We start from the raw sequence: 23,915 nt of genomic DNA, 5'->3' as shown, positions 1-23,915 counted from the left end.
GGGACCACAGGCTGCGTGCACGGGGCTCTCGCTTCCCCGCTATCGGTTTTAATATTTTAAAGCCAAATTTTTTTTGCGTACACAATTAATTTTTTACAAGACTTCAAGCCTGCAAAGAACACCACGCTGCACATGTCACGTTGCCGCAAATAGATACAGGGCTGGAAAAATTACAGACTTCTCGGCGAATAAACATTCTTCCGTCAGCTGGAGCCAGCTCGCTGCGCCCCAGCCTCCGCGCTCGCTGCTCCGGAGCAGCTCTGACCTGATCTGCGCAGCGGGGCAGGGGGCAGTTCCCCCCCACACACGCTCGCTTTGCTTTCAGTGCCTCCTGGCACCAGCATCCCCGTGACCCCCCCACTGCCCAGCAGCCCCCTGTAGTCACTGCTCCCCCATGGCTCTGCACAGGCCACGTCCCCACGCGCTGCCTCGGTGCAGCTTGGGGACACCCCCGTGTCCCCCATCTGCCCTGCCTGGTCCTCAAAGCAGCCAAGCAACCCCTGTGCTACCCCTGCATTGTGCCACGCACCCATTCGGGTGCTCTTGAAGCTGCGGTGGCATCTACACATCCCCGGGGGCCACGTCTGCTCCGGCACCCCAGGCTGGGCCAGCTGCCCCCTCCCTGTGCCCCTGTCCCCTGGGCATGACGTGGTGGCCCCGCTGTCACTCGTGCTGTGCCACACAACCACAGGATCAGGGCTCGCAGAGACGTTGGGTTCACGGCACCGGGATGCGCCGGGGCAGGGAGGTGGCAGGAGCTGGGCATGGGGCCGTGCCGCCGGTGCCACGGGGCTCCACGAGCGGCTGCTGCCACGGCTGGCCTCCTCCTCGTGCCGCTGAGCTGGCGCCGGCTGAGTCACAGCGAGGCTGAACCGCACCGGGGGCGGGCGCCTGCGCAGGCACCCGCGCTGGGCACCCACCGGGCTGCGCCGGGCACCCGGACACGTCCCCGACAGCCTTGGTGAGAGGAAGGGGGAGAAGTGACCCAGACATCGTGCTGGGTGCCCTGCGTCCGTCCCTGCTAGATGTGTGAGCACGGCACAGCGCCTGGCTGGGGAGGGATGGGGTGGGAACTGGGGGAAGGGATGGGGTGGGAATTGGGGATGGGGTGGGATGGGAATTGGGGATGGGGTGGGCACAGGATGGTGCCCGGGGCCTGCCCAGCCAGGCAGCTCTGCCTCGTGCTCCTCTGCGAGGCTCAGGGCCCCCATCTCAGCGGTCCCCATGCCCCAGCAGGAGCAGGGCTGAGCCCTTCCCAACCCCAGCACAAGCCTGGGCCCCTCCATGCCCAGCATCCTGTTGTGTGTCCCCCCACGTCCCCCCCTCCCCCCATTTCCTTGCAGCTTTCTGCCACCACCATGAAGAAGATGCCAAATGGAGACCTGGTAAGGATCCCCCGGGCATCACCCCCGTGGCGCCTGCCCCCACCAAGCTCCGTGCCTGGGGCTGTGCTGGCAATAGGCATGGGGCAGAGCCCCCCCAGCAGCCTGAGCAGCGTCCCCCCCGGCCAAGCAGCACGCCCCAATTAGCAGGGGAGATTACCCCGCGTGCATCCTGCCCGCTTGCTCCAGCCTCCTGGCTGATTTGTCTGGGGCCACGGCTAATCCCTGCCCGGGCAGACACCAGCTTGAGCCGCGATCTCTGCGCAGCGGCTGCCAAAAGCACCCAGCCCTCCTGACCTCCTTCCCCACCGAGCTGCTCGGCTCGTTTGCAGCTAACGAACGGGCTCCGCTGATCCCAGCTAATCCACGGCAGGGCCGGGGGGAGGCTCCTTAATTGGGGAGCTTTGGCAGAGCGGGTGACAGCCTGGCTAAGTCTGCCTGGCGGGGACAGGGACGGGGACAGGGACAGGGCTCGTGCCACGCAGCCGACAGCCCTGGCCCTGCTCCCGGGGACCCCTGGCGCGGGGGTGGTGGGGGGGGGGCATGCAGCAGCGGGGCGCAAGCAGCCATCCGACGAAAATCTGCATCCCTGGTTATGCAACGCCGCCGGTTTATTCATGCCTGAACCGGGCACTGGCCTAGAAACCAGCCTCCGTGATGCCGGGGAGGGGCAGGGCCGGGCACGGGCTGGGGGCCGAGCTCACTGGGGAGGGCTGCGGGCACGGGGCGGGCACGTGGGACACCAAGGGGACCGAGCACAGGAGCCCACCCGTGGCCACAGGATGGGGATGGGGATGGGGGCTGTCATCCCCTCTGAGTGCCAGGGCCATGGCAGCGAAGAGGGTCTGGGGCTCTGCAGGGGATGCTGCAAATCCCTCCCTGGGGCAGAGCCCCCCTGGGCGGGCAGGGCTGCAGCAGGAGGAACCCCTTGATCCCCAGCCCCCGGCAGCAGCTGCCACTGTAAGGACACGTTAACAACTGCCCCGTGCGCACAGAGCAGCCCCCCAGGGAGCCATGGCACGGCCAGATCCTGGCTCAGGCCCACCGGGTCCTCCCAGGGGGCTTCAGCCCTCCCCAGCAGAGCCAGGTGGCAGCTCCGTGCCTGTGCCGGAGGGAAACGGAGACCGGGTGGAGGGGACCGGGTGCTGCAAAGCGTCTCCCACAGAGGTGAGGGGCTCCGGGGATGCAGCAGCAGGACCAAGGAGGGGAAACGGGAAGGATGCTCCAAAATTTACCCTGGCAGACCAGGCAAGGCTCATCACAAACCTTGCCTGGGCCCAGCCCTGCCCCAGGGGCTCTCCCCGGGCTTCTTGAAGAAGGGCAGAAGATGATCTCCTCCTCCGGCATCTCAGATTCTCACTCAGGTCCCAGCAGCGCTCCCAGCCCGGCTCACCGCGGGCACGGCTCACAGTGTCCGGGGCATCACGTCCCCTCCGTGCCGGTGTAGAGGCGCAGGAGCCCGCTGCGCTGGAGCCGCTGCCACAGCTGCATCTCCAGCTTCAGGTCGTGGTTGGCGAAGAACTGCACCGGCTTGTGCCCGCGGTCGAAGTAGTGGTCCGAGTACGCCCGGTAGCCCGGCGTCATGAACCCGAAGGCGCTCACCTGCGCGACACGGCACTGAGCACGCTGCTGCCCGACCCCGGTGCCCGGCGCAGGGGTGAGGGACGCCGCGGCTGCTCCAGGGGCAGCAGGACCAGAGACCGTGGCGGGGAGGATGCACGGGTGCAAAACGGCCTCGGCAGAGCCGCAGGAGGGAGAAGCTGCGGGCACGGCGCTGTGCCCTGTGCCCCGTGCCCCAAGTCACCGGGCACCGCAGCGGAGCCGGCACCGGCTGCCCACCTCATCGCAGGTGTGGATGGCGGCCAGGAGCATCACGGCGCCGGTGGAGGGCCGGTACAGCGGCCAGAGCGGCGTGGCCAAGATGTCAGCACGGAGGAAACTGGGGGCAGCGAGCAGCAGCCGTGCTAAGGGACCCGCGCCACAGCGGCTGCGCCCCCCTCCGCGATGTCCTCGCCGCACGGTGGGGAGGGGGAATCCCCCCGGGGGCTCCTCACCGGTTCCTGAGGTAGCGGATGAAGTCCGGGTGGAGCATCCTGAACTTCTCAGCCCGCAGGTCCTGACCGAAGTAGTCCTGGGGCCTGCGGGGAGGTGCGGGTGGCTGCTCAGGGGTGCGGGGCAGAGGGGACACGACTGTCCCCCCCCCTGAGCCCTCATGCCCACAGTGTCCCCACTCACCAGGCCCCCTTGTCCCGGCCCCTGTCCACGCGCTGGCGGGTCAGGGCCGCCCGCAGCAGCAGGTAGTCGCGGTCGTGGTCCGGGAGGAAGACGTAGCGCGTCTCCTGTTGCAGGGGACACGGTGGGACCGGCACCGTCCCCAGGCCGGGAGGTGACAAACGGGGACCCGACGGTGCCGTGCCCACGGCATGTCCCCTCCCCGTCCTCGCGCCCCGGTGCGAGCTCCCTCACCGGAGTCTGGGGTGGGTGCTTGAAGCCGTCCGCGGCGTAGCTGCTGAGCGAGTTCATCATGGTGTTGGTGGAGAAGACGTAGAAGGACGTCCTGTTGCCCACGTCCCTCTCGAAGCCCGCCGTGATGGCCCCGTTCACCCTGGCGGAGAACCGAGGAGGAGGGCAGGCGCTGGCCCCGCCGCAGCCAGGGCCGGGCCGGGCCCCCCTCAGCGCGCCCTCACCTGAAGACGTGGTGGTGGGCGTCGATGGCGGGCCCCATGCGGGACCCGTTGAGGACGCCGCCGTTGCCCACCACGGCGCAGCGCACGCAGGGCGCCGCCGCCCGCCGGCTGTCCCAGAGGAGCCCGCTGGCCGACGTGTTGAGGAGGGACAGGGACGCCTTCAGGACTGGGGGCAGCAGCCCAGAGCCGTGAGCGTGGGGAGGGTGCAGCGGGGGGACCCCCGCACCCCGGGGTCCCGCGCCCCCTCCCCGTGGCACAGCAGCCCCTGGGACGCAGCCCCGGTGCCCGCGGTGCCCTCCCCTTCGTGCAGGTCTCCCCCATGCCCCCCGCAGCCCCGCGCTGCCCCCACCGTCCCAGCCGACGTCCTTCCAGCCGTGAGCCCCCGCGTATCTGCGGAGCCGCCGGTACTCGTCCTCCCGCGCGTGCTGCGCCCACTGCAGCACCGGGACGGTCGCCAGGAAGGCGGCCCCGAACTCGGTGGCCGTGATCCTCTTCCTGATGCTGCTGGGGCACTCCTGAAATGGCGGGTGACAAGGCCCTGCGTGTGACAGAGGCTCAGGGTGCCCCGTGCCGGGGGGACGCGGGTGTCTCCTTGTCCCTGCCCCAGCCCCACAGCGCCCGGGGCTGCGCCGTACCGAGCTGCGGTAGGTCTCATCCCGCCCGTACGTGTCCCCGAGGCTTGGTGGCAGGCTGGGGACGGGGGTCAGGCGCGGTGACCGTGTCACCAGCTCTGGGGCCTCTGTCGTAGGGGCTCTGGGTGCCTGCGGGCGGGTGGGGGTCCTGTTGGGAGGAGAGAGGTGGCTGGGGGGGACACGGGGTGGCGGACAAGCGGGTGCCCCGGCCCCAACCCCATTCCTGCCCACAAAAGCACCAACAGAGGAGCCCCGGGCAGGCGCAGGAAGTGCTGCTGTGGCTCTGCCGGTGCCATTGGGTCACCACAGAGGTGACGATGCCTGCTGCTGGTGCTCAGTGCCCCCTCCTTGGCCACCCCCATCTTGTGAAGCAGAAAGCAGGAGCCAGGGTTGGAGCTGGCTGGAGCTGCCCCTGCCAGACAAGGTCCAAGCCAAGGCCAGGAGCTGCAGCCAAGCACCCGCAGAGAGGGCAAATAGAGATGGACTCGGGGTTAATCATTTCCCAGGGCAAAATGGCTCTGGAGAAAAACCACCCAGGCCGGGGGGCAGCCGCACCACCCCCAGCCCAGCACCACGACCCTCCCGGCCCCACGGTACCTGGAGAGCTCGAGCCCCAGCCTGTGCTGCGCGGCCGGGAGCAGCAGCAGCAGGGCAAGGAGGGCGAGGGCCAGCCCGGCACCGCGGGCACAGCGCCCCGGGCACGGCGCGAGGGCGGCGCGGCAGCAGCCGAGTGCCGGGGGTCTTCTCATGGCTGCTGCTGGCGGAGAGGGGAGAGGAGACCCAGCCGCGGCGCGTGGGGCTCCGGGCAGTTCCTCACCCCTGGCTTCCTCCAGATGGCTGCAGGACCTCCGCTCACACGTTGAGGGACGAAGTGCAGCTGCTGCCCACGAGGCTGGGCAGGAAACCAGGGGACAGCCCCTCCACCGGCTCCGTTCCCAGGCACCTCCGGGCAGCGGCACCGCCAGCGCTGGCTGCTGAGGTCTCCCACGTCCCCGCTGCGTTTCCCTAGCACCCAGGCTCGCATCGGGCTCCCGGACCCGCTGCTCGGCCTCGCTGCCTCCCGTGGGCACAGCCTCGTCCCGGCTGGTGCTCTGGGGACCGGGCACCGCGCTAACGGGGGCAGCGGGGGCGCAGGGCACGGCCGCAGGCGGCCCGGGGCAGAAGCTTGCAACAGGAAGGTGAAGAAGGGAGCGCGGTCAGGAAGCGGGCGTCAGAGAAGCAACGACAGTGAAAAGCAGAAGCTGGGCCAGCCCCCTGCGCAGGCTGGGGCTGTGCGCTCCTCCTGAGGGCTGCTCCCGCTCCCAGTGCCACCAGGGGTGGGCAGGTTCCCCTGGGGATCCTTGGCAGGACGAGGCCTGGCCACGGGGCTGTGCTTATAACCGGTGCAATTGTTATCTGGCAACGCCGTGGTGTGGCTCACCGCTAACTCCCACCTCTGGCAGGCAGCGCGGCTTAACGGCACACGGTAGCTCACGGCCACGCAGGGCTGGCCATTAGTGTAGCTTTCCTATCCACAGTTCTGCTACCTGGACTGTTGGGTCCACCCCTGGCAGCCCCCCGGGAGGACGGGGGTCCCGGCAGCACGGCCGCGGGAGGTCCCAGCCCACCCGGCCCCGCTGGCGTGAGCACAGAGCCCACGGCACAAAGGCGCAGCGGGGCGCAGGGGGGGCTGGCAGGACGGATGAGAAACGCCCCGGGACTCCAAGGACAAAACCTCTGCTGGCCCCCAGCGCCAAGCCCCGGGCTCCTTGGAGAGCAAAGCCTGCACTCGGCCGTCACGCACGCCCTGCCGGGAGGAAACAGATGCCCCGGGCTCGGTCCAGGCGTTTCCCGTCACTGTCGGGGGGTGCTGAGAGATTTGCAGGTAGCAGGGGCTGTGGGATCACATCCTGCCCCGGCACCACCTCCCCGCATCAGCCCAGCTTCTCCTCCCATCGCACCCCGCAGATATTTCATTTTAAAAGCAAAAACAAGGAGCAAGGAAGGGAGCTGGGCACAGCCAGACCCCCCCACCCGCGTGCGCTGCACTGCTTGGCCTCGGCTCTTCCCTCCAGCCGTGCCCCAACCTGGCCCAGTCGCAGCCAGCTGGGAACAGGGAGGTGCTGAGCTCCCGCTGCACAAAGGGGCTCCTCTTCCCCAGCCCTGCCTCTGCGGCTCAGCCCCGCAGCTCCCACCACGAGGCTCAGGCCCAGGACCACAGACAGCCACCTACACACACCACAAGCAAACGCAGCTCCTGCCCCGACGCCACCACGCAGGGGAGGGATAAACGCATCGGTGAAGAATAAATCAAAAAAAAGCCAAGGATGCCAACAGCAGCGAGGCTTCCGTCTGCCCCCCCCCGGCCACAAATCGAACAGAAGCGGCCGTAGAAACCAGCACAGCTTTTATTGGTAAAACGTAACAGAAAGCTGAGCGTTGGTGATGCGTAAAAAAATAAAAATCAAAGCTGAAATGCTGGGGGTGGGTGCCCGCCGAGCGCCCCGGGCGTTATTTGGCTGCCAGCAGCTGCTGGCGCTGCTGCTCCAGGAGGGCCTCCAGGTGGTCAGCTCTCTGCACCGCCGCCTGCAAGAGCACGCAGGGACGGTGAGCTGTGCCCGGGGAAGAGCAGCAGCAGCAGGGCAGGGGCAGCCCCCCCTCGCTCACCTCGTACTGCTTCCGAAGGCTGCTCACGTTCTCCTCCTTCCTCGCCACGGCCGTCTTCACCCTGAGCAGGAGGACGGAGAGAGGCTGAGCACGGGTGCAGAGACCCAGCCCCAGTACACGGCTTGCCCCGGGCATCAGGGCAGTGGTTTCAGCACCGCTCAAGGCAGCCCGAGGACGCGCAGCCCCTCTCCTCTGCAACCCCCCCAGCAATGCTGCAGCAAGCCCAGAGCAGGGCTTGGGGTGCCACGGCATCCTATAACTGCCTTCGTTCATGTGGGGAACATGACACAGCTTGCATCAAGTCCCCTGCAGGAAGAAGGGGACATCAGCCTCACCAGACCTAATTAACAAGGTCACAGGGATTTACATTCCTATTTCTCACACCCGTGGTCGCTGCCCCCCGGCCAGACCCTCCCTCAGCTCTCGGAGCACCAAACCTTCCCTGTTTTGCCAGGCTGTACACGAGGGACTGAAGGGAAGGGGAACCCCGCTAGCTCACACCCAAGGTGTGACTCAGAGGGGATGGGAATCGCTCGGCTGGCTCTGGGAAAGCCGCCGGGCTCCGTGTGCTGATGCAAAACTCTCCCACTGCAGCTAGAGGCAAAGCTCTCCGTGCAGGCACTGGCAGCAGGGACGGGGCTGGATGTACCAGCAGGGCAGCTGGCACAGCGCTCGGCCCCACGCAGAAAGCGCGCCTGCAGGAGACGATGCCTTCCCGACGATGCCTTCCCAGTGAGATAAAATTCCTCCCCCGCAGGCAGACGGGGAGGGAAGCGAGGAAGCCCTGCACTGGCTGCTTGATGCCGAGCCCAGCGCCGGCTCCTGCTGGTGCTGAGCCCCCGCAGCACAGCCCCGCGGTGCCAGAGCCCTGCTGGAGAGGAGAGCGCAGCCCCTGCCCCGCGCCTGGGTGCTGTGCACCGGCAGCTTGTGGTGCTGGGGCGCTCCTGGGGATCATCCGCCCCTTCAGAGCAGCGAGCCTGGAGGACAGGGTGACGCTGCAGGTGGCCCAGCAGAGCCCAGAGCAGGGGACAGAGAGCCCGGAGTGCTCGGGTGCTCGCACGTGGAGCTGCACGCCACGAGCCTCTCCCTGCAGGAGCCGCACAGCCCGGCACCCCTGTCCTGCAGGCACACAAGGGAGCAGCAACCCTGGGGACCGGATGACAGCGAGGAGCACAGCAGGCACCACAAGGAGCAGAGGATTCACAGCAACAAAGCAGGCAGCCAGCCGGGGCCAGCGCTGCTTGGTTTGTGCCAGCAGGATGAGGATGCAGCACCGCAGACAAACTCCTCGCAAGGCACCCCGACCCAGCTCTGCACCCGGCTGCGAGCCCACAAAGCCCGGCCTCACCTCCTGTGCACCTCCTCCAGCTCTTTGTCCTTCTCCCGCACCACCCTGTCCAGCTCCAGGCGCTGCCGGGCTCGCGTCTCGGCCATCTCCGCCTTCAGCCTCTTGTTCTCCTCCTCCGTGCCCACCAACCTGTCGGCGAACTCCTGCCGGATCACCTCGGCCAGGCTGCTCCGCTCCTGGGCCAGCTGGTCCCGCACCTGCGGGGGGCCGAGGGGTGACCCCGGGGTGCTGGAGGCCCAGGACGACCCCGGGGCGCTGGAGCAGGAGCCCCGGTTGTGCTCTCGGCTCACCTTCCGTATCTCCTCCACCTCCTGCTCCCTGTGCTTCAGCAGGCCCTGCAGGCGGGCGCTCTCCCCCTCCAGCTCAGCCAGCCGCCCCTTCAGCTCGTTGCAGCGCTCCTGCAGCTTCCGCTCCGACCTCTCCAGCTCCTGCAGCTCCACCTCGTACTTGTCCCGGATCCTCTTAATCCTGGGGGACAGGACAGGGCCTGGCGCTGCAGCCCCACCGGGAGCATCCCCAGCCCCCTCCGGGCTGCAGCAGCGACCAGGGCACCGCAGCCAGCGCGGGATCGGCCCCACGGGAGGGGCAGGATGCTTTCTGCCCGTGTTCAGAGCGGTTTCGCTGCCGCTTTCCAGTCCAGACGTTTGCCTAGGGAGGGCTGCCCACTGCCACAGCGCTCCCGACATCCCCGAGGATGCCTCCCCAGCTGGGGCGAGCAGGGACCCACACCCTGCGGCGCGCCAGGGGAGGGGACAGGACATTTATCCCCGCCAGCTGCTCCGTCCCGAGCTCGTGCTGCTGGCATCTGCACAGCGCCGCGCACGCGCCCCGTGCCCTCGCACACGCAGCAGGATGCACGCAGAGGTGGCTCAGGAGGCCCCACAACGTGTCTGGGAGCTCATGTGAGAAGCACAAGGCCCTGGAGCAGGGAAGGGAACTGGGAACGAGCACTCAGCGGGCTCACGGCTCCCTCCTCACCTGTTCTCCGCCGCCCTCTCGCACTCCTCCTTGGCGGAGGACATGTCGGCCTCCAGGCGCTGGATCACCAGCTCGATCTCCTTGTCTCTCTCCTTCCTCACCTCCTCCCTCAATTCCCGCTCCCGGGAGAGCAGCCAGGCTTCCTGGGGACGGCGGCCAAGATGCCAAATGTTGCTTCGAGCCCTCTCGGAGCTCAACGGTAGCACCTCCTGAGGAGAGCAGCCCTCGCCTCACCTCCTTCTTCACGTAGTTTGCCTCCCAGGCCTGCCTCTCCATCTCCAGTCGCTCCTTCAGCACCTTCACTTCTGCCTGCGGGGAGACGAGAACCGCTCGCCTCCGGTGCTGCCTCCGGGGTGCTCGGTGGTGTCGGCACGCAGCTCGGGGCCGTGCCTTGCTCACCCCGCCGGGATCGGGGGGAAGAGGAGCGACAGACCTGATGCCGCCTCTCCCGCTCCTCCTTCTCCTTCGCGTACTCCTCCTTGAGCGCGGCGGTGACGGCCGAGCTGTTCGCCTCCAGCTGCCTCCGCAGCTCCTCTGCCTCCGCTCTCTGCCTGCCCGCGGACAGAGCGCAGCTCGCAGCGCCCCGAGGGAGCCCCAGCGAGGGCAACCGGCCGAGGGCAACCGGCCCCGAAGCTTCCAGGTGTGGGGGCTGCCGGCGGAGCTGCTCTCACCTGGCCGCTTGCTGGCTGAGCCTCTCCTTCTCCTCGGCCACCTCCGCGTAAAGCCGGCGCCGCTGCTGCTGCAGCGCCTGCTCCTCCTGCTCCAGCTGCTTCTCACAGCTGGGGGGGGACCGGCCTCAGGGAGCTGCCAGGCTCGGAGCACTCCTTCCCCGGTCCTCTGGAGCAGGGCAGCGCAGCACTGCGTGGCTTTCCCTGCTCCCTGCCCCTTCCCACCCCTTGTACGGCCCAGCCGGGCGCTGCTGCAGCTCGGGAGGACACCCCTGGCTCGGCGACACCTCGCAGGGGGCCGTTCCACGAGGATGTTAATTGCTGCTAACCCGTTAACACCAGGAACCCGCCCGCACACCGGTTCTGGCCACCACCCCCCCGTGCCGCGGCGCACGTACCGCTGCCGGGCCAGCTCCCTCTCGCGCTGGCCCTGCTCCTCCTTCTCGCGCTCCAGCAGGCTCCGCAGCTCCTCGGCCTGCCGGCAGTACTGCCGCGCCGCCCGCTCGTCCGACTGCAGCAGCTCGGCCTCGTGCAGCATCTTCAGCTTCCGGATGTCCTGCCTGTGCTTGGCGATCAGCTTCTGGATCTCCGGCTCCAGGCCTGGGGGAAGGACAATTAGCGCGGGCTCGGGGCTGGCCGGGGGAAAAGGCAGCGGATTGGGGGCCGCCGCTGGTGCCCCCGGCCCCGGCCAGCTGGTGGGGAAGCTGCAAGAGTTGACCTGGCAAAGACAGGCTGCTAAGGAAAGGGGAGGGCAGGCGTGCGCTGGCTGGGTACCTTTCACGGTGATCTCCTTGATCTTTTTGGTCTTCTCATCAATCCACTTCTCCCGCCTGATTTTCTCTGTTGCGCTCGTCAGTTCCTTCAGCTTCTTGATCTCCTGGTGGGAAGCAAAGGGGAAAACGTCAGAGGGAAGCCAGGGAAGGGATCCCTCGTTAGCCTGGGAGCCCGGCTGCAGAAAAGCAAGGCGAGGAGAAAAGCAAGGAGCCGGCGACCCCAGCCACGCACAGCCCCAGCTCACGGTCCCACCACAGCACCCGTTACTCTCCCAGTGCCCCCCGGCCCTTACAGGATGGGGCTGCTGCTGCCTGCCGACCTCCAGCACGGGGGGAAAGCAAAACCCTTGGGAAATCACTCGGTGGCGTGCCTGAGGGGGGCCTCCCACGCAGCCAGGGCAAAGCCCTGGGGGTGACACCACTTTCCCGTGCCCAGCTCCCCAAAGAACCAGCGGCTGGGGCTCCCCGAGGTGAGGTGAGACCAAAGTGCCCGGGGCACAGGCCCCAGGTGAGCCCCTGGGGGTTCCAAGTCACCTCCCCGCGCCCCGCCGGCCCCGTCCCTCACCAGCTGGTGCTGCTCCTGCAGCTGGCTGATCTTCTTGCTGTACTTCTGGTCCACCTGCTTGAGCTCGGCTACCACGGCCTCACACCTCTCGCTCAGCGCCTTCTTGTCCTCAATCAGCTGGGAAGGGGGAAAGGGGAGGCGTGAGGCAGCCAGGAGGGCGCCTCCAGCCCCGGCCCTCGGGCTTCTAGCTGCAGAAGCACCGGCGGCGACGATGACCTGGTCGATGAAGGCCAGGTGTCTCTGTATGGCCGCCTCGTACTGCTCCCTCTGCAGCCTCAGCTGGTGGCCGAGCTCCTTCTCGGTCTGTTTGACGTGCCGGGCCGTCAGTTCCCTCTGCTGGGCCTTGTGGGTGCGGGAAAGCAACAGCGACGGGAGGCGAGACGTCACAGCAGCCCAGGAGATCAATCGGGGATCAAAAACGGAAAGTGCTGCTGGGTCACGTCACCCAGAACAGCCAAACCCGAGCCCCTGGTCCCCAAACCTCCCACCCCGCTGTCAGCAGGGCTGCCCAAACCCCCGGTGACGGAGGAAAGGCAAGGATTTCGCACAGCTCTGCGCTGAGCCCTGCCCAGGCGCCTGCCGAGGTGGTTTTCAAACCACGAGGCAGCAAGGAGAAAGCTGAGAGAAAGCCCACAGGAGACAGGGAAGGACCTTGAGGATCCTTCCCATGCTAACAACCACCACGACCGCCGCGTGACCCGGCACCCTCTGGCCCTCCAGCTCCCCCGGCAGCTCTGGGAGCAGCGCAGGATTTGGCCCTGCTGGGGCACGGATGCGAAGCCCAATCTGCGCCGCTGTGCCCCGCGCTCCAAAGCCTCTGCTCCAAGGACCGGGTGCTGAGGGCTCTTCTCCTTTGCTCCCCAGCAAGCAGGGGAAGCCGTGCCACCCACCAGCGCCGTCTGCAGCAGGCTGATGGCTCGCTTCTTCTCCTCTACTTCCAGCTTCAGCCTCACGATGGAGCTCGTCACCTCCGTGGCAACAGCCGACGCCTGCTCCAAGTGCGCCAGCTCCTCCTCAGAGAGGAGCCCCTGGGACGTGGGCAAAGAAAGCAAGGAGCAAGAGGAGCTGGAGGCCACCTGGAGAAGGGGAGAGGGCTCAGCACAAGGTGCTCGGCGCTCACCTCCCGCTGCGTGGCCGAGGCAGCGGAGCGGGGCCTCTCCTGCTCGGACTTCTCCATCTCGTCCAGGAAGCTGATGATGCTTTGGAGCTTGGCCTCTGAGAGCAGCGCCCCGTCCTCAGGGACCCCGGGGGAATGGTTCAGCTTCCCGAACTTCTCCAAGTTGTCAGCGGTCAGGGAGTTGGAGCTGGGCTCCTGCCGGGCAGACGGAGCCGCTGAGGAGGACGGCGAGCCCCAGCGGCGCCCAGGGAGGTGCCGGCTGCTGCCAGTCCCCCCAGCGCACCCCGGGAGGCAGCCTCCTCCTCTGTGCTCAGCCCTCACACCGTTTTGCTCCTCCACGGGGATGCCCAACTCCTCTGCTGCCTCCTCTGGTGTTCCCCCCGGCAGGGAAGCAGCTCCTCAGCCTTTTCTTACCCTCCACGCCCCAGTGAGCCCTGGAAGGAGGCAGCCCGCAGGGGCACCTGTCCTCACTCTGCTCACCCCGTCTATCCAGGCGTATTTGTCCTTCTTGAAGAGCTTCGGGGGGGGCAGCAGCTCCGGCTCTTCCTCCAGCAGCCTGAGCGTGTCCAGCAGCTCGGTGAGGGTGACCTTGGACTGAGCCCTGCTGACGGCTGTCACCACTGTCTCCAGGTCCTCGCCTCCCGTCTCCCTGGAGCTCACATCCTAGAGGACAGGCAGATGCAGTAAATCAGCTTCCCGAATCTCCGGAGAGACAAACCGAAGCTCCAAACCCACCCCAGCAGAAAAACTGGCGCCGGGAGCACCTGGAACCGACGCCAGACCCACCTGCAGCTTGTCCTCTGCCCCCTGGTCCTGCGAGGGCACGGAGCTGGGCTCTGCTTCTGGCTCTGCAGCGACGGCGTGGAAATTGGCATCTGCGGGGAGCAGACTGCTCTCACGTGCCTGCAGCAACCCGGGCTGAGAGCCGCCCTCCGGCACCCTCCTGCCCCCGTCCCATGGGGGGGGACGCGCCGGGGGACGCACCAGCGTTGTTGGCTTTGGGGCCGCCGCTGGCTGGGCTGCCGTTCCTGGCAGCAGCGGGCTTGGCAGGCTTTTTCTTTGCTACCCTTCTGCTCTCCTTCACCAGCGCGAGCTCCTCTTCCGCCAAGCACTTGGCCTCGGGAGCCTTTTGGGCCCTTTTTTGGTGCAGCTCCTGTAGGATGGAGAAGCCGTCGGTGTGTGCTGAGCTGCGCTGCTCCGAGGGCTCAGACAGGTCTGGGAGGCAGCATCGAGCCACGCTCAGCTGCTGCAGGGCTAACCGGGACAACTCTGAGACAGGGAAAGCAGAGGACCAACAGCTCTGCCCTGCCGCTGCGAGCAGGGGGCCGTGGTGGCCGGCTCCCACCAGCTCTACGTGCGCACGAAGACTGCTCACCGCCCCGGCACTGTGCCCTTCGCTGCCCTGGGCAGAGCCCGGGCTGTGCTCCCAGCTCGAGGGCTGAGCACCATGCGGTGGGGGGACTCCGCTGTGCCCGGGGGGGACTCAGCAGAGTTCGGGGAAGTCACTCCAGGCACACGCACGTTTTTACCAGGCTGCTGCAGCATTTCGCCACCCTCCATCGCTGCTGCGCCTTCCGCCAGCACCCCCGCTGAAACACGGCTCCGTTTGGGCCAAAGAGAAGCCGGGGGGGGCTCTTAAAAACCCCTTCCACTGCACTGCGAGCCAGCAGGCAACTCCCCGTGCTCTGCCCCAGCCCCTCAGCTTCGCCCCAGGAGCGCCTGTCCTGCCACAGGGAGCTGCAGGAGCGTGGCAGGGCGGTGAGGTCCCTCCTGGAGGCACGGGCAGCGGGCACAGAGGGGCGCGTGGCCACCCTGCAGGGCCCTGTCCCCTCCTGGGACCAGTCTGGTCCTTGGCCACGCCGAGCAGCTGCAGGCACGGCCTCCCAGATCCGAGGCAGTCGCCCTTTCCCCGAGAACCAGCTCGAAACCAGCTCCGGAGGAGCTGCCAAGCCCTGGCAGGAGCACAAAGGCAAACGGCTCTGTGGCACCTCCGTCTCCACGGGGAGCGCTCCGTTTCCAAGGCTTGCTCAAATTCCAATTCGTGGAAAGCCCCCGGAGAGGCGGAGAGGCCCTGCCTCTGCCTCACGGAGCCGGGCAGCCAAGTGTTCAGGGGCGGGCACGGTGCCCGCGCCCTGTCCCTACCTGGATGGCAGCACGCCGCGCCAGGCGCGCCTTCTCCTCTCGGATCTTCCTGCGGTCCTCGTCCCTCCGCTCCTGCAAGCCCAGGACGTTCCCCTCCTCCGCTCGCCGCTGCCTTTCCTGCCGGGAAAAAAAAGGTCAAGGCTGAGCGAGAGATCCCGCGCCCACCGCCCGTGGCAGAGAAGTGGGGAACGAGGCACCCCAAGCGCCCCCACCCCGGCTCGCTGCGCCCCCAGCCATCCCCTCCCGCCGGTGAGGAGCCGTCGGGAAGGCTCTGCTGATGTTCTTTGGGCGCGAAATGCAACCATCACTCATCCGGGGCTGAAACCACCGCGGAGACGAGGCTTAAAAATAGAAGCTCACATGCAAGAGCCGCGGCGCTCGCTGTTGTTTGGATAAATAATTAAGCACAAAGCACCACAAATAGCCGCGGGTGCCACGGCGCTCGCCAAGGAGCCGCCCGATCTGCAGCGAGCCGGGGGAGGGTTTCCCTCCTCTGACCACTGAGCGTCTGCGATGGGGAGAATCCAGCGGGATTTGGGCCCCTGCAGCCAGAGGGACGGGAAGGGACAGGCTGCAGGGCCCCCGGATCCTTCTGGCACCCCAGCAGCGCTGCCCAGCGCACCGGGGGACGGGGCCAGGACCCTCCCCATGCCGCAGAGCCCTCAGCTCTGACAGCTCGGGTGCTGGCCGGCAGGTCTGCAGGCTACGGGAACGAACGGCACCCGTCAGCAGGACCGGGGCACCCCAGCAGGGTTTGTGCCACGGCCCCGGGGACAAACCTCCCTCCTGGAAGCCAGCAGGCGCCCCAGAGCCGCCGCTCCCGCCCTGCGCCGCTGCGCGTGGCGTCGGTACCAGCGCTGGATGGTCAGGGCGGCGAGGTTCACCTGCTGGATGAACCTGCAAAAGGGAGGCAGCGTCAGCCCCACGGCCCCCCCGGCGCCACCACGAAGCCGCGGCACGGCCGCGACGGCACCCCCAGCCTCGCTCCCCAGCTCGGCGAGGCCGTTTGGGGTGCAGGAACTCATTCCTTTGACAACTCGGGAGTGCAGAGCGGAGGCGGGGGCAGGGAAAGCCAACACAACCCCTCAGCAGCTTTCAGAACCCCTCGGCCCTTTCTGAACCTGGAGCCCCCACCGGACGGGGCCCAGCCTGCGCTCAGCTCCTGCCCCTTCCCCTTCCCGCCGGCCTCCCGCGCTGCCTCACCTCTCTGCCTCCTCCTCGGTCACCTCCTTCCTGCGGGGCAGGCCGCCGGCGTTGTTGGGGGCCGTGATGTTGTTGCTGGAGAAATTCTTCTGAGACTTCACGAAGCTGCTGCTCTCGCCGTCCTCGTTGGCCGTGGCTTTGACAACATTGCTAGGGCGGAAAATAAAGCCGCGTGGCTCCAGCCTGCCCTGCCCCACACCCGCACGGCACGCGGGGTCGGCTCGGCACCGACCTGGGGGCGGCGCAGCCCCTGGGCCGGGTCCCCCCCAGCACTTACTTGAGGGAGCTGGGCGCCTGGTTGGAGCTTTTGGGCGCGGGGCCCTTGTCGGCGGCGTAGTTGTTGTGCACCATGGTGGTGACGCAGTTCCCCATCGCGCCCTTGTTGCTCCTTTTTGGTTTTGCGGGGGGGATACAACCCGTCAGGGCCTGCCAGACCCACGGGGAAGGCACACGTGCCCTGCACCCCCCCTGCGTGGTGGCCGCCACCCCTCACGTGAGGGCACCCCTCAGGGCATGGAGCAGGGGAGGCCTCGCCGGCACCCCCGGCCCCGAGCTGGCTCCTTGGGGCCGGTACCAGACAGGCAGGCAGGCAGACAAAGCCTGAGCAGACCCAAGAGCCCTCTGGTCGCGCTCCAACTCCTGCCCCTGAGGTTTTCACCCCTTTTTGCTCCCTTTCCTGGCCTCTCCCAGACCCAAACCAGCCTCTCTCAACCACCCAGCACGCCGCCGTCGGCACAGCCCCAGCCCCAGCTCTCGTGCCCGGCTGTTTTCGGTTGGTTTCCTCCCAGCACCAGCTCCCGGGGGGGGGGGGGGGGGGGGCTGCCCCCCTACCTGTTGTTGGCGGTGAAGTTGGCCGCCAGCAGCACGGCCGCTTCCTTCTTCCTCATGCCCGCCGGCGGCTCGGTGGCGCAGGATGGGCCCGGGAAGGCTCGCGGCTGATCGTCCTGCGTGGGGCCAAATACAAGGCTCAGCCAGCACCAAACCAGCCTCCCCCACGCCCCGTCCCACGGGCAGAGCCCATTTCTGCCCCCCAGCACAAACGTTTCTGCCCCGCAGCCCCGCGGCTTTGCCTGCTCGAGGGGAAACCCCCCGCTCGGCCACCCAAAATCCCGGCTCCTGGCCCGAGGAGCCAGCTCCCCCCCTCGCCCCACCGAGCCCTGCCCTCACCAGGACGTTCCAGGTGGTTTTCTGCTCCGGGGACGCCGTGCTCAGGGTGGCCGCTTTCTTTCTTCCACCAGAACCGCTCTCGAAGAAGGCCAGGAAGTCTCCCGTCTGCTCCGAGCTGCAGCCCAGGGAAGGCAGAGAAGGGGTGCGCGCGCCGGGGTTAACAGCGAGCTGCCCAACGGCGGCGAGGCAGCAGCAGCGGGGTCCTCATCCTGCTCGGGGCGCAGCGCCCCAGCAGCCGGCTCTGATCTGGGCACAGCAGGGGCCGTGGCACGCCTGGTGCCTCTCGCCCAGCCCCAGGGGAGAAAAGGGGCAGAGAACCCTTACACGGTCAGGAGATGTGGGGATGGTTTGCTACAGAGAGCCCCGTGCTTCTGCAGGGTGCGTGCAAGCAGAGGGCAGCAAGAACTGAAGGTCAGAGCTCAAAGACAGCCTCCAGGGATCTCCTGGAGGCAGAAGGAGAAGCTTCGCCTCCTAACCCAGCCTGGCGGGTCCACGAGGGGCTGTTCCAAGTGGAGGCTCCTGGCCTCATGTCCCCAAACGCCCTCCCCTGCCCAAAAAGCTCGCTGTGCCTTGCCAAAGCCCGCGGGTAGGACAGAACTTCCTAACGCCCAGCCCTGGCCCCGCTGTCCTGGTGGGGCAGGGGAGGGCGCGTGGAGCAGGCGGTTCCTCGCGGTCCCATCCCGGCGCGGTGCCGGGGGAGCCGTACCTGCGCCCGCCGCTCGCCCGCTGGGAGACCTGGGTGGTGCTGTTGGACCTCCGGAGGTTGTTGATGGCCCGGGACCCCGCATCCTCCTGCGGGGGAGAAAGCTCAGCTCAGCCGAGGGCTCGCCGGGGCAGGGCCGGGATGCCCGGAGCAGGGAACGAGCGCGAGGGGAGCTGCCGAGGCAGCGGGGAGCACAAAGATCCCGTGCTGCTGGATCCGAGCAGGGCCCAGGAAGCACCTGGGGCTCGCTGCCAATGCCAAAACGTTTTAAACCAGCCCTGCTGCCAGACACCAGGACGCCCCAGCGCCTGCCGGCCGCGAGCAGAGGGAGCTCCACGAGGCACGGCGCTGGGGGCACCCGGCAGGAGACCCCGGGACCCCAGAACTTCCTAGAGGGAAAGCACCGAAGGGAAATAAGGGGATGGAGAGGCCTGACGCTGCCTGCCCTCGCTGCCTGCCCTCAGGCCCGTGGAAGAGCTGAGAAGGGACCCAGCGAGCAGCAGCCTGCAGGGGATGAGGTCTGGGAACACGGCACCGCAGTGCCCGGATCCCGCAGCCGCCCTGCTCATCCTGAAGAGAGCGGGGGGCAGGCAGGGGGGCACGCGAGGCCCCCTGGGACCCCCACCCAGCCCTGGCAGCCCCTCAGGTCCGAGGCAGCTCAGACACCAGGCAGGAGGGCGCAGGAGCGGCACCCACCAGAGCGTTCCTCTTCGGCTTGCCATCGGCGACGACGGAGAGGGAGCGAGCGACGTGCTTGGCGGGGGAGGCGCTGCTCGGGCGCCGCACCACGGGCACGGGGAGCCCCGTCAGGCTCAGGTCCACGGCCACGCCGCCACAGCCGGTGCCACGGCACGAGGAGCTGCTCCGGGCGCTCCTCATCCTGCGCGGGGAGAGGGCGGATGGGTGCCGAGGAGGTGGATCGCAGCACGAGCCCAGCGCGAGACCAAAGGGGACCCAAGGGAGACCCAAAGGGGACCCAAAGGGGACCCACTGTGGACCCAAAGGGGAACCAATGGAGACCCGAAATGGACCCAAAGGGGGCCCAAAGGGGACCCAAATGAGTCCCAACGCAAACCTAAAGGGGACCCAAGGGAAACCCAACAAAGACCCAAGGAGAACCCAACGTGAACCCAACATGAACCCAAAGGGGACCCAAACGCAGACCCAAAGGGAATCCAAGGGAGACCCAAAGGGGCCCCAAAGGGGACACAACGTGAACCCAAAGGGGACTCAAAAAGGACCCAAGGGAGACCCAGTACAGACCCAACGTGATCCCAAAGGGGTCCCAAAGGGGCCCCAGCTCAAACCCAGCACAGACCCGATGGGGGTCGCAGTGTGAACCTGGTGCGGACCCAGAGGGGACCCAGAGGGATCCCAAGGGAAACCCATCATGGTCCCAGCACAGACCCAAGGGGGTCCCATCACGGACCCGCCACGGACCCAAGAGGGACCCGGAGGGGACCCAGCGCAGCCCCTAAAGGGGTCCCAAGGGAGACCCAGCACGGACCCATCGCGAACCCTACAAGGACCCAAAAAGAACCCAAAGCAGACCCAGCACGGACCCTAAAGAGGACCCAAGGGTGCCCGGCGGGGCCCCCCCCTCGGCCCCATCCCCCGGGACCGCCCCCCCCCGCCCCGTACCCGCGGCCGAGCCCCCCCCCGCCGCGGGGCCGCCCCTCACCCGGCCGGGCCTCCGCCACCGCGGCCCCGCACCGCCCCGGGGCCCCGCCCCCGCGCTGCCATTGGTGGACGCTGGGCCGGCGGCGGCCACCCCATTGGCTGAGGAGGCTGCCGGTCAGGCGAGGGGCGGGGCGGGGAGCGCGGTTCGTGGATAAGCAAAGGGGGCGTGGGCGACAGAGGAGGGGCGTGGTCTGATTGCCAATGGGCGTGGTTTGATGGTTAGGGGCGTGACCCTAGGGCGGGGGGCGTGGTCATAAGGCGGCGGGGCGGGGCCCCGGTCAGGGGAGCCGCGGGTTCGAGTCCCCGCCGCGCCCGGTGCCCGCCGGTCCGCTGCCGGCCGGGGGTTACCGGGGGCTGCTTGGCCCCAGCGCGGCCGGGCGGAGAACCCCAAGGCAGCCTCGGGGCCCCCAACCCCTCGCGAAGCTCAGCCCGGTGCCCCAGCCCTGCCCTCCCACCAGCCCCAGGGCAACGGGGATGCAAAGCTGCCCGCAGCCCTGCTCCCGGCCCCAGGGGACACGCGGTGCCCGGCCATCGCTCGCCCCGCGGGGCACAAAAAGGACAGGGGTGACACGACAAAATGATTGAGCTCCAGCACCAGCCCCATTACGCCCCGTAGCCCCTCACCAGTTCCCTGCCGATGCCCCATTTTGCTCGCCCCTGCAGGGCTGCTCCTTTATTTCCCCCCGGTGCCCCGGGGGATGCCGAGGCAGGCGTCCCCCCAGGGAGCCCTCCCCAGCTCAGCAGCATGGGCATGCACAGGGCCGGGTGTCACAGCAGCTACACGTTGAGGAAAGAGAAGGCAGAAGGCTCCCGACTGCCCTCTGCCTCGCTCTGACCGGGACCAACCCCGTCCTCGGCCTGGGGCAGCGTCCGCAGCTCCGCCGGGGGAGAGAGCGGGGCGAGCACCGTGCCCGGCCGGGCCACCAGCTCCATGCCGGCAAAGAGGGACAGGCTGCGGGTGGGAGCAGCCCCGGGGGCTGTGTCCCCAACCAGTCTGCTCGCTGCCTCCTGCTCCAGCGGGGTGGCTGCTGCCGGGGGTGCGGGCTGCCCCCAGGGCTCCGTTTCCAGCCGGGGATCTCCCCCAAGGGTCGGAGCAGCGGGGAGCGGGGCGGCGCTCAGGGGCTGGAGGATTCCCTCGCTGGACAGGGGCGGGATGTCCGTCAGCAGGTCTGCAGCGCATGGAGCCGAGGCTTCGGCCAGGACAGACAGGGCTGGGCGGGGGTGGGAGCTCTTCGGGGACGAGCGGCCTCTGCACAGAGCCTCAAACTGCCGCAGGATCTGGGAGAAAGAGGCGAGACAGGGCAGAGTGAGCTCCTGGGGCGGCGGCACAGAGCGGGCAAGCAATTCCTGCCTGTCTGTGACACACAGAACCGCTCCCAAGGGGCTGGCAGCGAGGGGTGCCGCTAGGGACGGGCAGAGCGGTCCCTGGGAGCGCCACGGGAAGGGGGCACGGGGACGTCCCGGAGGTCACCTTCGTGGCTCGGTTGGCCACGGGGCCGGGGCTGCCTTGGCTGAGCTGCTGCAGGTGCTGCTGCGTCACGGTGAAGATCTGGTCCAGGGCCAGCAGGTCGGAGCACATGAGGGACGAGATGGCACACATGGAGCGCTGCGGGGAGGAGGGAGCTGAGATGGGTGGGCACTGACCACCCCCCCCCCCCCGGCCCGACGGAGCGAGCTCCTTCCCCTGCTCCTGCAGCCCCTGGGGGCGAGCACAGGCACTCACCATGCGGACGCTGTCACTGGGGTCCTGCAGGGCCCGGCTGAGCAGCTCCAGCACCACCTCGCAGTTCAGGAGCCCGCACCTGGCACAGGGGCAGGAGTCACCCCCTGGGAGCCCCCCCAGGAAAGGGAGCAGGGCGCACGCAGCCCCCCCCCCAAGCCCACGCCACGTTCCCGGCCCACCACGGCCAGCCGTGCTCGTGGGGAACACCGGCTTGGGGCACTTACTCCTTGAGGAAATGCTGCGCCTCCTCCCTGCTCAGGAACACCCTGGGGCCCTGGGTCAGCGCCGACACCAGGCTCACCTCCCGCAGGCAGTCGCCCAGGCTGTCAGCATCCACCCTGCATGGGGAGAACGGGGTCGTGGCTCAGACCCCCAGGGGAACACAGCCCGGCAGAGTCACGGCATGGGAAAAGAGGGCACGGTGCAGAGGAAGGAGCCACCTCGGAAGGATTCAGGGGAAGGGGAACCCCCCCCCCGGGCCCCCGTTCTCACCTCTCGGCCACGTTTGCCAGGTCCCTGCTGGCCCCGGAGTGGCTGTCGCTGCCCGATTTGCTGTAGGAGTCGGAGGCACGGCTCAGGTCCCCGTTGTCCTGCGAGGAGTCCTGCGAGCTGTGCCCGCTGTCCGCCTCCTCCCAGCCGCCCCCGGCCAGCCCCGGCTGGTGGCTCGCTGCAGGGACGGCAACAACAAACCGGGGAGTGACGCGATGGCCCCGGGGGGAGCCCAAAGCGCCCCGGGACGTGTCGGGGAACCCTGCCGGGCCCCCCCCAGCAGCCAGCAGCCGCCTTAACCCAGGCAGTGGGGGACGCACCTCGGGTGCTGTGAGCTGTGGTGGCTGCTGGAGGTCTGGCGGAGCTGGCCGAGCTCCTGGAGGGAGAGGGAGCGGTCACGGGCTGGTAGGCGTCTTCGTGGAGCTCCCTGTAGGGAGGCCGCGGCGCCTCCGGGGACGGGAGCACGGCGTTGGCCACCGCTTCGGCCGCTCGCTGGATGGTGCTGAGCAGGGCTTCACCTGCAGAGGCTGGGAGAGAGCTTGGGGAAGCTGAGAGCCTGCACCCAAGGCTGGGGTTTCACAGAGGCAGGCAGGGCAGCGCCCGCATGGGGGGAGAGCGGAGCCCAGCGAGCAGCCAGCGCTTACCGGAGCCGCTCCTCTCAGAGCTGAAGCCGAATCCTTGCAAGGAGCTGCAGGGGCTGGACTTGGAACCCATGCCTGGGGGAGGTTCAGAGAGAGCACAGGCATGTCAGGTGTGTCCCCCCGGCGCTGCTCCTTCCCCAAGGAGGCACAGGGGAAGCGTTTGGGGCAGCCTGGAGGAGCTGGGACGCAGAGCAGGGCACGTGGAGTGCGCTCAGGGCAGCCCGTGCCAGCTCCCCTGGACAGCGCGGGGGCCGTGGGGGCTGCGGGGCCCCCGCACTTACCAGCAGGAGGCAGGGGACGGGCAGGCAGCGTGGCAGGCGTCGGGAGCGCAGCATCCGAGAAGAGAACGCTGGCCAAATCCTGCCGGGAGAGACAGGAGAAGGGGCAAAGGGGGCTGGGGAGCACCAGAGCCGCCCCAAGCCCCGAGCGGTGCCCCAAGCACAGTGGAAACAAGGCCGGCACTCACCTGTGCAGCCGCCCGGACCTTCTGGTTCAAGCTGTTGCCATGGAGGGGGTCTGGGGGCCCAGTGAACGCTGCAAGGCACAAGGTGAGATTTTTGGGAGATGTTCAGCTCCCAGGATGGGGCAGAAACTCAGAATGGGCAGAGCTCAGCCTCCAGAGCAGCCACAGGGGCAGGAGCAGGCCTGGGCTCTCTGCAGGGCTGGCCTGAGCCTGCCAGCACCCCGCAGAACCGCTCGCTGCCCTCCTGCCCCCACTGCCCCGCTCCTCACCCCGTTACCTGCAGCCTCCCGGATGAAGACAGCGTTCCTCTTCAGCTGCAGGAGGAACTGGGGGGAGCCCTGGGCACACGTGTGCAGCAGGATCTTCAGCACCTGCCCGCGGGGGGCTGGGGTTAGGCGGCCGCACCGCAGCTGTCCCATGGGGCCGGGGCTGCCCCCACACAGCCCCGTGCAGCCCCGCAGAGCCCTGCAGAGCCTCACACAGCCCCGCAGAGCCCTGCAGAGCCTCACACAGCCTCACACAGCCCCGCAGAGCCCCGCACGGCCCCGCACGGCCCCATACCTTCAGCTTGACGTGGCAGGAGTTGCTCTGCAGCCGCTTCAGCAGGTACTCCAGCAGGCACTGGCTGCTGCCGGGCGACTCGCGGGAGATCTCTGGGCCGCGCGTTAGGGATCGTGCTCTGCTCTGCTCCGGCCTGTTCCGCCACCCCCTGCCCCGAGCCCCCCGGTCCCCCCCGAGCCTCCCGGTCCCCCCCGAGCCCCCCGGGTCCCCCAGAGCCCCCCGGTGCCCCCCGAGCCCCCCCCCGGCCCCGGTCCCCCCGGATACTGGCGATCTCCTCCAGCACGTACCCGGGGCAGGGCCCGTCCTCGTCCGCCGTGCCCCGCAGCAGCACCGGGAGCTGGGGGGGG

At 68.4% G+C, this 23,915-nt stretch overlaps 3 protein-coding genes across 4 annotated transcripts in view; all 3 read right to left on the bottom strand.

Annotated features, from left to right (window-relative positions):
* Positions 1–2,641: 2,641 nt before the first annotated feature.
* Positions 2,642–23,558, bottom strand: LOC118175880 (alpha-N-acetylgalactosaminide alpha-2,6-sialyltransferase 2-like). 2 transcript variants are annotated; one of them, XM_035342530.1, is made up of 10 exons: positions 23,525–23,558; positions 5,299–5,488; positions 4,705–4,849; positions 4,419–4,584; positions 4,070–4,235; positions 3,849–3,987; positions 3,618–3,721; positions 3,437–3,520; positions 3,222–3,321; positions 2,642–2,984 (listed from the first exon to the last, which is right to left on the bottom strand). In XM_035342530.1, the coding sequence occupies exons 2-10, from the start codon at positions 5,448–5,450 to the stop codon at positions 2,805–2,807; spliced, it is 1,236 nt and encodes a 411-aa protein (XP_035198421.1). In that variant the 5' UTR covers positions 5,451–5,488; positions 23,525–23,558; the 3' UTR covers positions 2,642–2,804. The 2 variants fall into 2 exon arrangements, with proteins under 2 accessions (XP_035198421.1, XP_035198420.1); XM_035342529.1 differs by lacking the exon at positions 23,525–23,558 and having other exon boundaries at positions 5,299–5,637.
* CEP131 (centrosomal protein 131) lies at positions 7,071–19,882 on the bottom strand. Its single transcript, XM_035342513.1, has 26 exons — positions 19,693–19,882; positions 18,708–18,891; positions 18,015–18,100; positions 17,309–17,423; positions 16,973–17,085; positions 16,419–16,529; positions 16,142–16,291; positions 15,718–15,835; positions 14,939–15,055; positions 13,781–13,949; positions 13,583–13,644; positions 13,277–13,459; positions 12,800–12,991; positions 12,570–12,707; positions 11,896–12,021; positions 11,680–11,796; positions 11,116–11,218; positions 10,740–10,941; positions 10,345–10,452; positions 10,107–10,224; positions 9,908–9,982; positions 9,674–9,816; positions 8,986–9,163; positions 8,696–8,892; positions 7,348–7,408; positions 7,071–7,266 (listed from the first exon to the last, which is right to left on the bottom strand). Exons 1-26 carry the CDS (start codon positions 19,785–19,787, stop codon positions 7,192–7,194), a joined length of 3,336 nt encoding a protein of 1,111 aa, XP_035198404.1. The 5' UTR covers positions 19,788–19,882; the 3' UTR covers positions 7,071–7,191.
* Positions 20,339–23,915, bottom strand: part of LOC118176014 (putative sodium-coupled neutral amino acid transporter 10) — a 35,534-nt gene continuing 31,957 nt past the window's right edge. The window contains exons 18-28 of the mRNA XM_035342725.1: positions 23,569–23,793; positions 23,285–23,378; positions 23,011–23,078; positions 22,826–22,904; positions 22,548–22,619; positions 22,224–22,430; positions 21,907–22,081; positions 21,639–21,752; positions 21,415–21,493; positions 21,163–21,297; positions 20,339–20,969 (exon numbers count right to left, since the gene is read on the bottom strand). Coding sequence (XP_035198616.1) covers positions 20,469–20,969; positions 21,163–21,297; positions 21,415–21,493; positions 21,639–21,752; positions 21,907–22,081; positions 22,224–22,430; positions 22,548–22,619; positions 22,826–22,904; positions 23,011–23,078; positions 23,285–23,378; positions 23,569–23,793 — 1,749 coding nt within the window. The 3' untranslated portion in view covers positions 20,339–20,468. The remainder of the gene's footprint in view (positions 20,970–21,162; positions 21,298–21,414; positions 21,494–21,638; positions 21,753–21,906; positions 22,082–22,223; positions 22,431–22,547; positions 22,620–22,825; positions 22,905–23,010; positions 23,079–23,284; positions 23,379–23,568; positions 23,794–23,915) is intronic.

The sequence above is a fragment of the Oxyura jamaicensis genome, chromosome 18, assembly GCF_011077185.1.
Source record: "Oxyura jamaicensis isolate SHBP4307 breed ruddy duck chromosome 18, BPBGC_Ojam_1.0, whole genome shotgun sequence".
Classification (NCBI taxonomy): Eukaryota; Metazoa; Chordata; class Aves; order Anseriformes; family Anatidae; genus Oxyura; species Oxyura jamaicensis.
This window is presented reverse-complemented; position numbering and strand designations above follow the sequence as displayed.